The 17,163-nt window shown below is 44.1% G+C and overlaps 1 protein-coding gene across 1 annotated transcript in view; it reads left to right on the top strand.

Annotated features, from left to right (window-relative positions):
- The window catches only part of LOC123997784 (t-SNARE domain-containing protein 1-like), a 140,620-nt gene that overhangs the window by 90,851 nt on the left and 32,606 nt on the right, over positions 1-17,163 (top strand). The window contains exon 11 of the mRNA XM_046302336.1: positions 12,361-12,470. Within this exon, the coding sequence (XP_046158292.1) occupies positions 12,361-12,456 (96 nt within the window). The 3' untranslated portion in view covers positions 12,457-12,470. The remainder of the gene's footprint in view (positions 1-12,360; positions 12,471-17,163) is intronic.

The following is a 17,163-nucleotide window of genomic DNA, read 5'->3' as shown; positions in this document are numbered from 1 at the left end:
ACAATCAGGTGAAAGTTATGAGCAGTCAGCAGTTCACACACCAAGTAGGCTCCTGGGAAGACAGGGCCATCTCCTTTAAGTGCTGTCTATCTTTCAAAAAGACAGCAACAGATTAAGACAAAAAGTCTAATTATCACTCCTGGAGATAGCAGGAGTCCTCTATCTACAGATTGAAGCACATACACACACAGGCACACATGCATAAACACACACACATTTGAGCTGATGTGCTGTTTCATACTTTTTCAGTTTACTGTACTTTATTTTATATCTATGGTATGAATATCACTGTCCTACTTAGTGATTTGTTGTCAACAGCAGCCGACCCTTTTCCTAAATCATTATCTCTCTAATGGCATTTCTTTGACTTTTCCTCTCTCTCATATCTACTACCGTCCACACACATAGATGACCAACATGCAATGTCAGGGATTTATCCGCTTGTTTCAGAGAGGTGCTTTTACGCATTTATTTTATTGGATGGATCTAACAACACCTGAATAACTTACACAGTTACTCTTCCTGAATAACTTACACAGTTATTATTCCTGAATAATTTACACAATTACTCTTATATGGGTAGTTTATTTTAAGTATAATAGAATATTGCGCATGTACACCATAAGAAATACCCTGCTGTTGAAAAAAGGTCACATATTACTGTAACATATCCGAAAAACCAACACCATAGTTGTTTAGGGTCAGGGCACAGATCTACGCTGGCATTTATATTTTTCTGTTGGATTACAAAAGTATATAGAAATCATATTACATTCCCCCCCAAAGTTTTGTGAGAGTTGCTCTCCTTCCTATAGGCTTCTTTTTCTTCTTCTGTTTCATGCTGTTCCTATTGCTGCTCTACAAGTGAGCGAGCAAGTGAGCAAGTGAGCAAGAGTGAGTGAGCAAATGAGCGAGTGCACACAGCTTTCCCATTAATTGTCGTTTCATTATCTCAAGGAGAGCTGAGCCGTGACCAAGCTCACGTAGAGCAATTTAGCTTTCCTGCCAATCCACGCGGCTGTTTCTAGTCTAGAGGAAGAGAGAAACCCTGTGCAGGGGGCAATATAAAGAGTGGAAGGGAGGAAAAGAGAATGAAGGAGAGAAACGAGAGAAAGAGTGAGACTGTTGAGGAGGGAGATATACAGAGTGGGAGAGAGAATGAGAGAGAGAAGATGAGTAGGAGAGAGTAGGAGAGCAGGAAAGAGACTGTAGAGGAGAAGGGAAAGATACAGAGAGTGAAAAAGAGAGACACACACACACACACACACACACACAGAGAGACATACAAATGGCAGAAAGTCAAGGGCACAGTTCCATGAACTCAGTCAAACAGCACCAATGGTCAATTAAAAGGGGATGACATTTTAGTCCATGGCCCACCATGTCAGAAGGCTTTACACTGAAAATAAATTGAATCTATAATCCATTAGCCTCAGGCAGATTACTCCTCTCACATGAAGACTCCTCAAGTTACAACACTGATGTTTTGTCTCAGCCCCATCCATGTCCAACAGCCTGAGATGAACTGTGATTGTTCATTACTGTGTAACGATACTATTATATTATACAGCCTCCATGTCACTAGTGAAACATAGCTGTTTTATTATGTGTTGAATGATGGTTTAATATAGACTCATTCAAACACACTTCTGTTAGTGTTGCATTTAATTTCAAATGTCTCAGTTGGCCATTAGATTAAGTTGATTATGGGGAATGTGTTTGTAATGATTTACGAATGAGCAAACCCAATATGCATAATGATTAATTGAAAGGCAATGACTCACTTGATTGGTGGTTACCATAATTACATCATAGGACGTCACAGTCTCTGTTTGAAACTCGTCAGCCACCTTTGTGGAAATGCATCTCCTCTTGTGACCAATATGACATATTTCCGCTATCATGCTAATTCAGATGGTTTGTTATTGGAGCTCCCCCCATATGTTATCATATTGCTGGAGACAGGGAGGGAAGGAAGGAAGGAAGGAAGGAAGGAAGGAAGGAAGGAAGGAAGGAAGGAAGGAAGGAAGGAAGGAAGGAAGGAAGGAAGGAAGGAAGGAAGGAAGGAAGGAAGGAAGGAAGGTTGGGAGCGAGCGAGAGAGAGAGAAATGCAGACTATTTTATGCCTGACAGATAGAAGACAGAGAAACACTGAACGGGCAGGGGCACACTAGGGTTGAGTGGTAATCCAGATGTTCATATCGTCATACCATCATTCTCTCACCCCGGGATTTATGGCATTACCTGTTTAGTACACAAGGGAGCATCAATAGTAAACATTGGGTGTTTGCATAATGCTAACCAAATTAGCACAAGTAATAGCAAATTTTAATGGAAGCTCCTAGCTAAATATGCTAACTAGTGAAAACGATAATAAACTAATTGCATCAACAGGCAATCCAAATCATAAAGTTATAAATATATAGGAAGGAGCTACTGAATGTTTGGGGAGTTTGGACCTTTACAAGCGAATGTGAACGAGAGACATTGTGCAAATGAAAAAAGTTTTGATGCATGCTGTACTGGCTCTCCAGTGTGGAGTCTGAAGTGACTCGGGCAATGGCCCTGCCTGCTCTGCTTGGAGAAGAGGGGTAGGAGCAGACTGATGGGCCAAGAACAGAGAGTAGAAAAAACACAAGGAAATAAAGATTGAAGTGGCAGCCAGCTGTACAAATAATTAATCCAAATGGCTTTGACTTCTCAAACATGGAAGACAGCTAACATAATATGATGCTCTGTCACCTTATTAATTCAGACACTTACTTAGATAGTAAGCTAAACTAGGGTCGTGTTAATGCAGTTTTTCATGCAGTAAAAAAAATATTAAAAGCATAAGAAATATCTTGCTTTGTTTTTTTATACACAGATCGAAAACAAATGTTGTGCTTCAGATGAGAATGATTTTTTTCCAGTAAAATGCAAAATTATGCGAAAAAAGCTAAACATTAGGAAACGTGGCTGGCTTCATTCTTTCTATGATTGGCCTAAACATTAGAAATATGATGGCCATGTATCATTTTTGCTTTTTCATTGTAAGCTCATTGAGTTGTGTGGCTGCCAGCCAAATAGCGCTGCACTTCTGTTGTCAACTGATGAATATGAAGCTATTTTATGCCGAATGTGTTGCGCTAATGCATTTTCTGCGAAGGAAAACTATAGTTGCACGTCCTTGATCACTCTATTGAAGAAAAAAACACTCACTTTCAATATAAAATGTGACCCCTGTCAATAAACAGCTGGACTCACCAACTACAGCTTTCTCCTATTGTGCTATTTACAAACAAACACGTGACTGGCTCAACTGTGCTGGGGAACTAAGTAAGCTTCATAATGTAAAATAATGTGACAGGTGAAATAAGAACACCATCTGCTTCATCTCCTAAAGCATTGCACAAGTTGACTGCAGGTAATTTACTTACAAAATAGTTACAAATATTAAAATGTATTGAAAACTTCAAATAAATAGTTTCAGCAGTTTTGGCGGTATTGAAAGACCATCCAGTGGCCATTTCTAAATACCCAGGTATACAGAATAAACAGGAGGCTGAAGAAATGTCTCTTGGCTGCTAGGACCATCACAAACTTCTACAGATGCACCATTGTGGGCATCCTGTCGGGCTGTACCGCCGCCTGAAACGGCAACTGCACCTTCCGCAACCGCAAGGCTCTCCAGAGGGTGGTGTGGTCAGCCCAACGCATCACCAGTGGCACACTGCCTACCCTCCAGTACATCTACAGCACACTTTGACCCTAGAAAGCCTTGAAGATCACCAAGGACTTCAACCACCCAAGCAACGGCCTGTTCTCCCCCCTACCATCTAGAAGGCAGAGACAGTACAAGTGCATCAATGCTGGGACCGAGAGACTGAAAAAACGCTTCTACCCGGCCTCCGCCCAGTACCCTGCCCTGAACATTAGTCACTGTCACCAGCCGGCTACCACTCGGTACTCTACCCTGCACCTTAGAGACTGCTGCCCTATGTACATAGTCATTGAACACTGGTCACTTGAATAATGTTTCCATACTGTTTTACCCACTTCATATGTATATACTGTATTCTAGTCAAGGCTCATCCTATATAACTACTGCTGTACACACCTTTTATATTCATATACTGTCCATAGTGCCTATACACACCATCAGGTAATATACACTGAGTGTACAAAACATTGACATAGACTGACCGGGTGAATCCAGGTGAGTATGATCCCTTATTGATGTCACTTATTAAATCCACTTCAATCAGTTTAGATGAAGGGGAAGAGACAAGTTAAAGAAGGATTTTTAAGCCATGAGACAATTGAGACATGGATTGTGTGTGTGTGCCATTCAGAGGGTGAATTTCAGTACCATTGATCGGAGTATGGTAGTAGGTGCCAGGTGCACTGGTTTGAGTGTGTCAAGAACTGCAAAGCTTGCTGGGTTTTTCACACTCAAAAGTTTCCCATGTGTATCAAGAGTGGTCCACCATCCAAGGAACATTCAGCCAACTTGACACAACTGTGGGAAGCATTGGAGACAACATGGGCCAGCATCCCTGTGGAATGCTTTCGAACACCTTGTAGTGTCCATGCCCCAACGAATTGAGGCTGTTCTGAGGGCAAAATTGGGTTGCAACTCAATGTCCGGAAGGTGTTCCTAATGTTTTGTACGCTCAGTGTATATATTCCGCACTCTGACATTGCTTGTTCTAATAGGTCTATATTTATATATACATTTTTGTTTTATTTGCATGTATTGTTTTGTATTCTTACGTATTACTGCACTTTTGAAGCTAGGAACATAAGAATTTCGCTACACCCTCGATAACATAATACAGTATGTGTACGTGACCAATACAATTTGATTTGATACAAGGTCAACACACACTAAAACATCCACAGAGGAAATATCTCTGGGCAGACAGACAGTCAACAGACTTATCTATTGATGCTTTTAGTCTAGAGCAGGAAAGAAGGTGGAGCAGCTCTGTCCTTTATATAGTTCTTTAACAACAATAATTTACCCAGAAGGTCAGTTCTCCACTTGAACAACAATTCAACATCCTCCCTGTCTCTATCCATCCGTGAAAACTTCAGAATTGGAGATGAAACAAAATTATACTTGGTGCTTTAAAACTTTCCATTATATGATTCTGACTAGGGAAACATGCTCTATACATATTCATGTAACGTACATGTCTTCCAAAATAAGCCAATTTCATAGACACAGATACATGACAAAACACAGACACAGTTACATGAGAAACACAGCCACAGATACATGAGAAACACAGACACAGATACATGAGAAACACAGCCACAGATACATGAGAAACACAGATACAGATACATGAGAAACACAGACACAGTTACATGAGAAACACAGCCACAGATACATGAGAAACATAGACACAGATACATGAGAAACATAGACACAGATACATGAGAAACACAGACACAGATACATGAGAAACACAGACACAGATACATGAGAAACATAGACACAGATACATGAGAAACAAAGACACAGATACATGAGAAACATAGACACAGATACATGAGAAACATAGACACAGATATATGAGAAACACAGACACAGATGCATGAGAAACACAGATACATGAGAAACAGACAGAATAACAGAGTGCAGCTGGGCTAAATGTAGTGGTGCTGTCTGAGATGATGCATGGACAGGGACAGGGACGGGGACAGGGACAAGGACAGTTAGAGGTTTGTGGTGCTGTCCGAGACGATGCAGGGACAGGGACAGGTTTGTGCTGCAGTCTGAGACAATGCAGGGACAAGTATGAGGACAGGGATGGGGACAGGGACAGGGACAGGGAGAGGTTTGAGCTGCTGTCTGAGGCAATGCAGGGACAGGGACAGGGATGGGGACAGGGACAGGGAGAGGTTTGTGGTGCTGTCTGAGGCAATGCAGGGACAGGGACAGGGACAGGTTTGTGCTGCTGTCTGAGAAAATGCAAGGACAGGGATGAGGACAGGGATGGGGACAGGGACATGGACAGGGAGAGGTTTGTGGTGCTGTCCGAGACAATGCAGGGACAGGGACAGGGACAGGTTTGTGCTGCTGTCTGAGACAATGCAGGGACAGGGATGAGGACAGGGATGGGGACAGGGACAGGGACAGGAAGAGGTTTGTGGTGCTGTCTGAGGCGATGCAGGGACAGGGATGGGGACAGGGAGAGGTTTGAGCTGCTGTCTGAGGCAATGCAGGGACAGGAACAGGGATGGCGACAGGGACAGGAAGAGGTTTGTGGTGCTGTCTGAGGCGATGCAGGGACAGGGACAGGGAAGGGGACAGGGACAGGGACAGGAAGAGGTTTGTGGTGCTGTCTGAGGCGATGCAGGGACAGGGATGAGGACAGGGAGAGGTTTGAGCTGCTGTCTGAGGCAATGCAGGGACAGGGACAGAGATGGGGACAGGGACAGGGAGAGGTTTGTGGTGCTGTCTGAGGCAATGCAGGGACAGGGACAGGGATGGGGACAGGGACAGGGACAGGGAGAGATTTGTGGTGCTGTCTGAGGTGATGTAGGGACAGGGATGAGGACAGAGAGAGGTTTGTTCTGCTGTCTGAGACGATGCAGGGACAGGGACAGGGACAGGGACAGGGAGAGATTTGTGGTGCTGTCTGGGGCAATGCAGGGACAGGGACAGGGATGGGGACAGGGACAGGGACAGGGAGAGATTTGTGGTGCTGTCTGAGGTGATGTAGGGACAGGGATGAGGACAGAGAGAGGTTTGTTCTGCTGTCTGAGACGATGCAGGGACAGGGATGAGGACAGGGAGAGGTTTGTTCTGCTGTCTGAGACGATGCAGGGACAGGGTTGGGGACAGGGACAGGTAGGGGTTTGTGGTCCAGTCAGAGGCGATGCAGGGACAGGGATGGGGACAGGGACAGGTAGGGTTTGTGGTCCAGTCAGAGGCGATGCAGGGACAGGGATGGGGACAGGGACAGGTAGGGGTTTGTGGTCCAGTCAGAGGAGATGCAGGGACAGGGATGGGGACAGGGACAGGTAGGGGTTTGTGGTCCAGTCAAAGGAGATGCAGGGACAGGGATGGGGACAGGGACAGGTAGGGGTTTGTGGTGCAGTCAGAGGCGATGCAGGGACAGGGATGGGGACAGGGACAGGTAGGGGTTTGTGGTCCAGTCAGAGGAGATGCAGGGACAGGGATGGGGACAGGGACAGGTAGGGGTTTGTGGTCCAGTCAGAGGAGATGCAGGGACAGGGATGGGGACAGGGACAGGTAGGGGTTTGTGGTCCAGTCAGAGGAGATGCAGGGACAGGGATGGGGACAGGGACAGGTAGGGGTTTGTGGTCCAGTCAGAGGAGATGCAGGGACAGGGATGGGGACAGGGACAGGTAGGGGTTTGTGTTGCAGTCTGAGGTGATATGGGGACAGGGACACAGACAGGGAGGGGTTTGTGGTGCAGTCAGAGGCGATGCAGGGACAGGGATGGGGACAGGGACAGGTAGGGGTTTGTGGTCCAGTCAGAGGAGATGCAGGGACATGTATTGAACTTCGTCTGCTGTTAGAAGAGAGGCAGACCGAAATGCAGCGTGTAGGTTACTCATGACCTTTAATAAAGATAAAGCGGTACATGAAATAATAGAAAATACAAAAACAACAAACAAGTGAAACAAATTACAGCCTATCTGGTGACTAACACAAAGACAGGTACAATCACCCACGAAATACAACGCGCACTCAAGCTACCTAAATACGGTTCCCAATCCGAGACAACTAGAATCAGCTGACTCCAATTAGGAATCGCCTCAGGCAGCCAAGCCTAACTAGACACACCCCTAATAATACACACTCCCAATTAATACAAACCCAATACCAAATAACAACATAAGATACAAATGACCAAGGCGTGACAGGACAGGGATGGGGACAGGGACAGGTAGGGGTTTGTGGTCCAGTCAGAGGAGATGCAGGGACAGGGATGGGGACAGGGACAGGTAGGGGTTTGTGGTCCAGTCAGAGGAGATGCAGGGACAGGGATGGGGACAGGGACAGGTAGGGGTTTGTGGTCCAGTCAGAGGAGATGCAGGGACAGGGATGGGGACAGGGACAGGTAGGGGTTTGTGGTCCAGTCAGAGGAGATGCAGGGACAGGGATGGGGACAGGGACAGGTAGGGATTTGTGGTCCAGTCAGAGGAGATGCAGGGACAGGGAGAGGTTTGTGGTGCAGTCAGAGGTGATGCAGGGACAGGGATGGGGACAGGGACAGGTAGGGATTTGTGGTCCAGTCAGAGGCGATGCAGGGACAAGGATGGGGACAGGGACAGGTAGGGGTTTGTGGTCCAGTCAGAGGAGATGCAGCAGAGACAGTGACAAGTGACAGGGAGCCTGTTACAGTTGTACTTCCACTGAGGGTCCCAGGACTGGCCGTGAGTGTTTGTTTGCTACTCCTTTTATCAGTGGGGTGCCATGGGCCTGGGCCTTCAGTGAAGTCCTATACAGTCCCACCCAAATGAATCCACCTCTTATTACCATCATTATGATGCCATGGCTCTAGACACTATACATTTAGACAGAAACGCAGTATAACCAGGCGTTGCGTCACCTTTAAATTGACATTTGTATTCAGAGAATTGCAGAGGAAGAGTACAATACAGTACAGTTCAACTAATAGACAAGAACATAGTCGAGTGCAACAGAGTTATATTAATATTCTTCTTCTATCCATTTCTGGTCCACAAACTTTGATCTTTAAGTCCAAAAAATAAAATAAAAAGTTCCTGTTTACCCAAAAACATGACCCAATCAATGAGTCTTTTCAATATTTCCCTATTTTTCTTCACCTTTTCATTGTGCAGCTCCGTTGCCCTGCGCGCTTGTTCGTTGAGCTGTAGATCCACTCCGGTGTCCCCAAAAGTTTTCAAAAGCACCATTGCTTGTAAGTGCCCAGCCATACTTTGGTGTCTCGTTGCTGCCTTGGTTAGACAACTCAGGTTTGCAAAGCCAGTATGGCTCCAAGCACCAAATCGATCACTTGCAAATAATCGGCATTCCCAGCAGTACAGTTTGCAGTGCTTCTCGGAGCCTGTGAGCCATTGATAGCACTGGTAGTGCACTGGTAACTAAGTGGCGAACGAACCCCTTTCCCGCCTGTGACAGGCTTTGTAGCGTCGGCGTCGGGCGACCTCTCCTTACAATGTCTAACTTTTCTTGAAAAGTTTGTCTTGAGAACGGCGTTATAATTATATCCTCGGCCAAATCGATATCTTCTCCTACTTCCGCCATTGTGGGTTGAAAAAACAGCTTAGTAGTACGCAAATTAATTTGTTTATCAAATTCAGTTTCCTAGTTCTGCAGAGACCTGCCCATAGGACCTGTCTCTCAATATTGGTAATCCAATCAAAAGACGTGCACGCACTACGCCTGCTAGCTGGCTCCTGTGTAACACTGGAGCCAGCCAGCAGGCGTACAATAGCCAACTCTAAAGCTGATTGGTTGACACTAGATTTTCATTTCCATTCACTTTAAGCTACAAGCGCCCGCACTGTTGATTCTGAAGGCCTGAGGGCAGATTTTAGACCCCTGGCAACACATGATGGCTGAATATGATTGGATAAAAGATCTAACATAAAGACCAGCCCTCCAAATCTCAACCTGGGGTTGGAAGCAGTGCAACCAAGAGGAAAGCTATGAAATGAAGAGTAAAACTCTTACTCTGGGGAATAATTTAATACATATTTGTGGGAAAATATATATTTAAAAAAATATATATTCTGATGATGTTTAGGCCAGCAGAGAAGGCCTTGCTGGCCCTGATGGCCCACCACTGCCTTTTATATATCATTATCAGGGTTGACTGGGAATTAGATTGTACACATTTCACATAATCCCATTACAAAGGAGGCAGCTAGTTTTGTCTTCCATATGTGACAAAGGAGGAAAAATATGATGTCAGTAATCATTGCGTGCCATTATTATTGTATTATTACGACATTTCTAATGTCACACATAAGCTAAATAGCTTTCCCCTCCCAGAAACTCAATGTGAGATTGTCTATCTGTATGAGAGGAATGGTGATGAGATTGGAGCGTGCTGGCACGGTCTGACATGACTTGCAGCTGCTAATAACCGCGGTGAGGATCATCTTGGACTGTGAGGATGCAGTGTAGCAGCCTCATGCTTTTCCATACCCTGAGGCAGTACACACGGTCCCTGGCATGGTTGTGAAATGCATGAACACCTTTAGATGGCAATATGCTTGGGAAATGTACACATACCTGGTGCCACACCGTCATGTTTGGGGACATGAAACAACGTTACAGTATAGCTAGAAAAATATGTATATATTGTATATATATATATATATATGTATATATATATAACATTTTGGCGTTTGTGACCGTTTCCAAACGTATCGTCACCATGAGATCAAGCTTTCGTCAGCAGAGCCCTTACTCCGCTCCTCTGACTTTGGCTCTGAGATTAACTGAGTGGATTCAAGGTGCCACATATTGTATGAAGCTCATTTCTCTTTCAGCCCCTCTCTAGCTCATTCTAACCCAGTTGACCCTTATCCTTGACCAGACCTTTATGCTGACAAAGGGGATTTCTTAGAACCTCGCCATGACAATGACAACACTGAGACTGAAAGGATCAGGGGTGAGAGCCAGCGGGAACGGGCTCGGGAGGGCAAGTGGCAGAGAGAGGGGGGAGGGGAGGGGGGAGATAGGGAGATGGGGACATCTGGAGAAATGCAAGAATCAACCAAATGCTTGAGGTTAAGGTTTGTCCTGTTCTTGGTCATTCAGACTGAGCGGAATAGAGCTGAGGAGATCCTCTCTAGTCCCCCCCTCTCCTCCTCCCAGGGAACTGCAGTGTACAAGGTCATCAACCACAGGCCTACAGGACACACTCTCCTGAGGATTAGGAAATTAGTGATAAGAGCATTTCTTTCTTTTCTCAGTTCTGTCTCAGTCCCCCCCTCTCTCTGCTCTCTGTGTGCCTCCCTCTTCCATCTCTCTCTCACGGCCCTGTGGCTGGAAAATTCAAGTTTAAAAATACTGCAACAGTTCCTTTGTTATAGTAAAGCATTTTTCCCTCTCTCTACCTTATTTATTTGTCTGTTCTGCCTAAATAACAGTGGAATAGGGACGAGAGATAGAGAGAGAGAGAGAGAGAGAGAGAGAGAGAGAGAGAGAGAGAGAGAGAGAGAGAGAGAGAGAGAGAGAGAGAGAGAGAGAGAGAGAGAGAGAGAGAGAGAGAGAGAGAGAGAGAGAGAGAGAGAGAGAGAGAGAGAGAGAGAGAGAGAGAGAGAGAGAGAGAGAGAGAGAGAGAGAGACTGCACTGTGCGACTGCTGTGTTCAGGCAGGGAGAAGGAGAGAGGATGGGAGAGAAAGTTTATAAGGCACAGTTTATAAGGAAATGTGAGAGAGAAGCCGGGGAATCTGTGGTGGCCAGCTGCAAGAGAGGAGATAGCGGGGAAAGGCTTTTAATTCTCAATCCCCACAGAGCCTTTGAAAATTACCAATCTTCTTATCACAGACGCAGGGCTGCTTATGCAAATTGTTGTGGAGTGGAACGTTTAAACTGAAAATTACTCGACAGCAGTTTTTTTCCCCTCTCTCTCTCTCTTTCCACATGGAAAGCCTGTTTCCAGTCTCAGAAGAGGAATAGCTTTGAAGCGAGTCAGGATTTAAAGACTCCAGACCAGCTCTGGTCTAACGCAGCCACTCTCACTGCCTTTGTAGCGGAGAAAAGGAGAAGAAAAAAGAGAAAGAAAAAGCATTTGAAAACAACATTCTGGTCTCCCCTCCCTGCTCTGACACATCACCCATCGCCTGAGGAGGCTAGGAACCAGGGAAATATAGAAATATCTCCAACCCCTGTTCTCCATTCTAGTTCTTTTAATTTCTATTTATTTACCAAAGTTGAGTTTCTTTTTCATTCATTTTGTTTTTACTATACATTGAGGGTAATGAACATGAGAGGATGACACAGCTTGTGTTCTATGTGGGAAGTTGTCAAGTTTTAAATTACACCACAGGCGATATTAGAAAGAAAAAAAAGAGGAAAGAGAGTATGTGAAGGAAAATATTGTTTTTTCTGTGTTCTGTGATCAGACACTACTGGCTCTTAATGGTTTCTCTCATCCTTAACCACCAAGCACTTGACCAAACTCAAATCAAGTCTTCATGACAAGTTATTTCTGAAAACACATTCTGATGTAAAAACCTAAGGTAACCCAAAAACACAGAATTGTGTTTCAGCCATTTCACCTGGTATTACGATGGGTGCCTGAAGGAGATTAAATGTATGTGTTTTTGTATGTATTGAATATGTTGCAGATTCTATAGTTTTCTAATTGAATCTAATCTGATCTGACCCACAGAGGCAGATTAGGAAGAGGAAGTGTTACATGCTGGTGGCGGGAGGCCTCATCCTCACCCTCCTCATCATCATCATCGCTGTTTCAGCAAGAAAATGAAACCAACTCCAGAGGTAAGCCTCCTAACCCCTCCATCACTACTGGTGTTTATAAACCAGCAGCAGCCCAAAAAACGGAGCTTTACTTAGTACTGATATTGTTCTACAGGTACTGTATTGGCGTATTGATTGCTATATGGACATTCTATTCTGATTGTAACCTGCATAGAGACCTGAGACGCAGTGCAGACCCTGAGAATATGGCACTGCACATTAGAACTACCCCCCTACTTTGTGCAATTTCCGCCTGAAGACATACCCAAATCTAACAGCCTGTAGCTCAGGCACAGACCCAAGGATATGCATATTCTTGGTACCATTTGAAAGAAAACACTCTGAAGTTTGTGTAAATGTGAATTGAATGTAGGAGAATAACACACAATAGATCTGGTTTAGATAAAACTATGAAAAAAAACATGTTTTTTCTATTTATTTTTGTATCATCATCTTTAAAATGAACAAGATAAAACAAACATTCAGATAAGACGATGGGGACAATTTCAGTGAAAATACTAAGAGAGCAACAGTACTTGTGCAAAGTTTCAAAATGATAACTTCCAAAATGATTGTGCTACATAACATGTATCATGAAGTCACCCAGGTGTCCCACACAAGTAGCCCAAATGTACCCAAGTGGCCAAATTGGTGAAGGTATACATTTAGAAACGAATAACTATATACAAAATACCACAATGGTATTTTAACACACCCCCCCACAAAAAATGTTTTTGTGAAAAAAATGTTATGAAAAACAAAATATATATATATATACATTTACAAAGTAACATGGGTAACTATTTACACACTTTCAATATTTGGAGGACCCTCAGTCCTCTATCAAATCTATTTATATAGCCCCAGCCTAAAACCCCAAACAGCAAGCAATGCAGGTGTAGAAGCACGGTGGCTAGGAAAAACCTAGGAAGAAACCAGGTTATGAGGGGTGGCCAGTCCTCTTCTGGCTGTGCCGGGTGGAGATCACAGTGGTTGTAGAGGGTGCAACAGGACAGCACCTCAAGAGAAAAAATTAACAGTTTAGGGTTCCATAGCCGGGGAACTGTTGAGCATGAAAACCCCAGCAGCATTGCAGTTCTTGACACGAACCGGTGCGCCTCACACCTACTATCATACCCTGTTCAAAGGCACTACCAGGTGTTGTCTTGCCCATTCATCATCTGAAAGGCACATAATACACAATCCATGTCTCAATTGTCTCAATGCTTGAAAGTCCTTCTTTAACCTCCCCATCATCTACACTGATTGAAGTGAATTTAACAAGTGACATCAATAAGGGATCATAGCTTTCACCTAGATTCACCTGGTCAGTCTATGTCATGGAAAGAGCAGTTGTTCTTAAAATAATATATTGTATATTGCTGCTCCTTCACATTATATTTTTGCAGACATTTTTTTTCTTCAGTTCGGACAATGAAATGTAAATGTAATTCCAACCACAAGTAATGATTTTTGTTCACTTGTAGCTTCACATCTAGCAGCTTGAATGTCTCATGTGGTTGGCTAGCTCATTGTGTAGCTAGCGTAAAAGGTTGAAGAATGTTTCTCAGCCTTTACAGGAAATGACAGATTTCTCCCAAACTTTGTGTTTTGTGACAGAAACAAAGACCCTCACCGTCAGCTCAGCAGAGGATAGAATCAGTGTAGAAGACTTTGGCCACTATTCAATAATTAACAGATAAATTCCTAAATGTCATTGGATGTTGATGGAAAACCACAATCTACATGAACCCACAGTCTGGTGTCTTTATCTACCACTGATGGAATTACATTCAGGCCTCTTGTCTGACATACACAAGTACACCTCAACCCACACGCAAACACAATCATAGTCACTGTATTGTACAGCCAATTGGTTCATCTTGAATGGGAGGTTGAGGCCTGTTGGGAGGTGTTCTCTAGTTATGTTCCCCACGTTGGTTCATCTTGAATGGGAGGTTGAGGCCCTGTTGGGAGGTGTTCTCTAGTTATGTTCCCCACGTTGGTTCATCTTGAATGGGAGGTTGAGGCCTGTTGGGAGGTGTTCTCTAGTTGTCTTCCCCACGTTGATTCTCTCAGGTCACAGATTAATGGGTCTGCAGGTTTGTGGAGCAAATCATTTGGAACAGATGAGATGGAATTTCTCAAGTGTGTGTGTGTGTGTGTGTGTGTGTGTGTGTGTGTGTGTGTGTGTGTGTGTGTGTGTGTGTGTGTGTGTGTGTGTGTGTGTGTGTGTGTGTGTGTGTGTGTGTGTGTGTGTGTGTGTGTGTGTGTGTGTGTGTGTGTGTGTGTGTGTGTGTGTGTACTGAGCCCTATAGAGGAGGAAGAGTACAGGCTTAGCTGAACCGCCTGGGTTTTTGCCAAAGCAGACGCAGCTATAAGCCTGGTATAGTCTGCCAGTTCTTGTACCAGAAACACGATCCAAATAAACAAACAGAGTATAAACAGAATTAAGCGTTCCGAGTATGTACCAACAGCAAATTCAGTTTTCCTCCCATTGTTGTTGGTTGTTGGGCCTTCTTCCATACTCCTTGATGCTGTTGACAGATTTTGAAGAAAGTACCGGTACTACACTACAGTACTCTCACATAATAATAATAATAATAATCCCTAATAATAATAACTTTATTTGTATAGCGCTTTTCAGTACTCTCACGTACTCTAGCTGGAGTAGACAATAGTATGTTATACAGAAACATAATGAAAGACAGAGATACAAAGAGAGAGAGAGACAGCATTACATAGTCATAGAGAGGAGAAATATTGACAGGTACGAACTATGAACCCACAGTGAGGGTTAGAGAAGGTATATAAACATAGAGAAAGAGAGGCAGAGATGAGAATGGTGAACACTATAGACAGAGACAGGATGATGTGGACCGGTATGAACAAACACCGAGGAGGATATAGGTAGACACAGAGAGATACAAAGGCAGATGGGCATAGAGGAGAATAGCGAGCACTATACATCAGTTTAATGAGAGTGACGACGGCAGAAATCACTGTGTAGCCGCTTCTGCTCTCGAATCAATAGCCTGGCTCTTTATGGTGCACTAAATAACGCCATAACTGCACCCTGACACTTATTTCTGCAAATGATGTTGCCGGCACCGCCTTCACATCCTGTTTACAGACTCATTTGGGAAGTGAGATGTTTCAGCGTGCATGTTAGCACCATATGCTAACTGTAACTACACTAGGTCTTTGTGTGTATGGGGAGGAATGGTCGCTGAAATCAGGGGGTGCTGAACGAGAGAGCTTTCAAGGGGTTTCGTCTAATCAAGCAGTGACCATGTACACTAGACATGTGTCTGTCTAGTCTGTATCCTAAAAGCTATACTGGCTGTTGGATATCATTACGTATCCAGATGTTAGTCCAGTTACTGTGATTCTCCTCATACGGGGCACCATTTACGTAATGGATTTCCCCTATTTATCTAATATAGTGGTGCATGTCCCCCCCAATACATTTAGCATGTGAAAGGGCCACTAATCAGTGTGGTGTGCATACAATTTGCAGACAACATTGTCTGATAATGACACATTAGCACATTTGCTCTAAAAACGGACAATTGTATTCCTTTCTAGTAACGGTTGCCATTGTGGCTAAAAAGGCTTTCATCATCATATTACACCACTGTACCACTACAACACTATATTGGAATGGTTGATTTTGGACTCTCCTCTTAACTGGCTTCAAACAGGGAATCATGTGAATGGACACTCGTGGGAGACCCTCTACTGCAATGCATTGATCAGTAGTCAGGTAGCGTTGTACAAACACACACATATATGCACACACACACACACACACACACACACACACACACACACACACACACACACACACACACACACACACACACACACACACACACACACACACACACACACACACACACACACACACACACACACACACACACACACACACACACACACACACACACACACACACACACACACACACACCGGGAGAACAAGTCAAGCGGAGGGCCAGGGACACAGTGCTGTCTGATCATAGAGAGTCTCCAGTTTACACAAACACAATCAGAGAGATTACAAGCACACCCTGGAGCTCCCTCAAAACATAAAACACGTAAGTACATCTTCACACATACAGAGCCTTCAGAAAGTATTTATACCCCTTGACCTATTTCCCATTTTGCTGTGCTACAGCCTGGATTCCAAATGGATTCAATAGATGTTGTTTTATCTCACCCATCTACACACTATAACCCATCATGACAAAGTGAAAACATGTTTTTAGATATTTTTACAAATGTATTGAAAATGAATACAGAAAAATCTAATTTACATAAGTATTCAATACATGCAAGAATCACATTTGGCAGCGATTACAGCTGTAACTCGTTCTGCGTAAGTGTTTAAGAGCTTTGCCCATTATTATGTTTCAAGCCTTGAAAGACATGAAGTAGCTTTTCAGACCTTTTGCCTCAGATTTGGCTTCGTTTGTCAGGCTACAGGAGGCAAGAAGCATGTCTAGGGCCTTGATGATAGATGGTAAATGAGTTGCCACTGGTCGGACCGCAGCAATACGCACCCGCCATCACGTGTCTGAAAGGCAGTTAAGACAGCAGCCAGTCTTTTCCTTGAGAATGGCCCATCGCTCTGGGCTGGAACTGAACAGATTGTAGACGATTCACACAGCCAAAAAAGGTTGATACTCCTGGGCACGACTGAGCTGCATGTA

This window comes from Oncorhynchus gorbuscha, linkage group LG15 (assembly GCF_021184085.1).
Source record: "Oncorhynchus gorbuscha isolate QuinsamMale2020 ecotype Even-year linkage group LG15, OgorEven_v1.0, whole genome shotgun sequence".
NCBI classification, from domain to species: Eukaryota; Metazoa; Chordata; class Actinopteri; order Salmoniformes; family Salmonidae; genus Oncorhynchus; species Oncorhynchus gorbuscha.
Note: the sequence above shows the minus strand (reverse complement) of the source record. Positions and strands in the feature narration are given on the sequence as shown.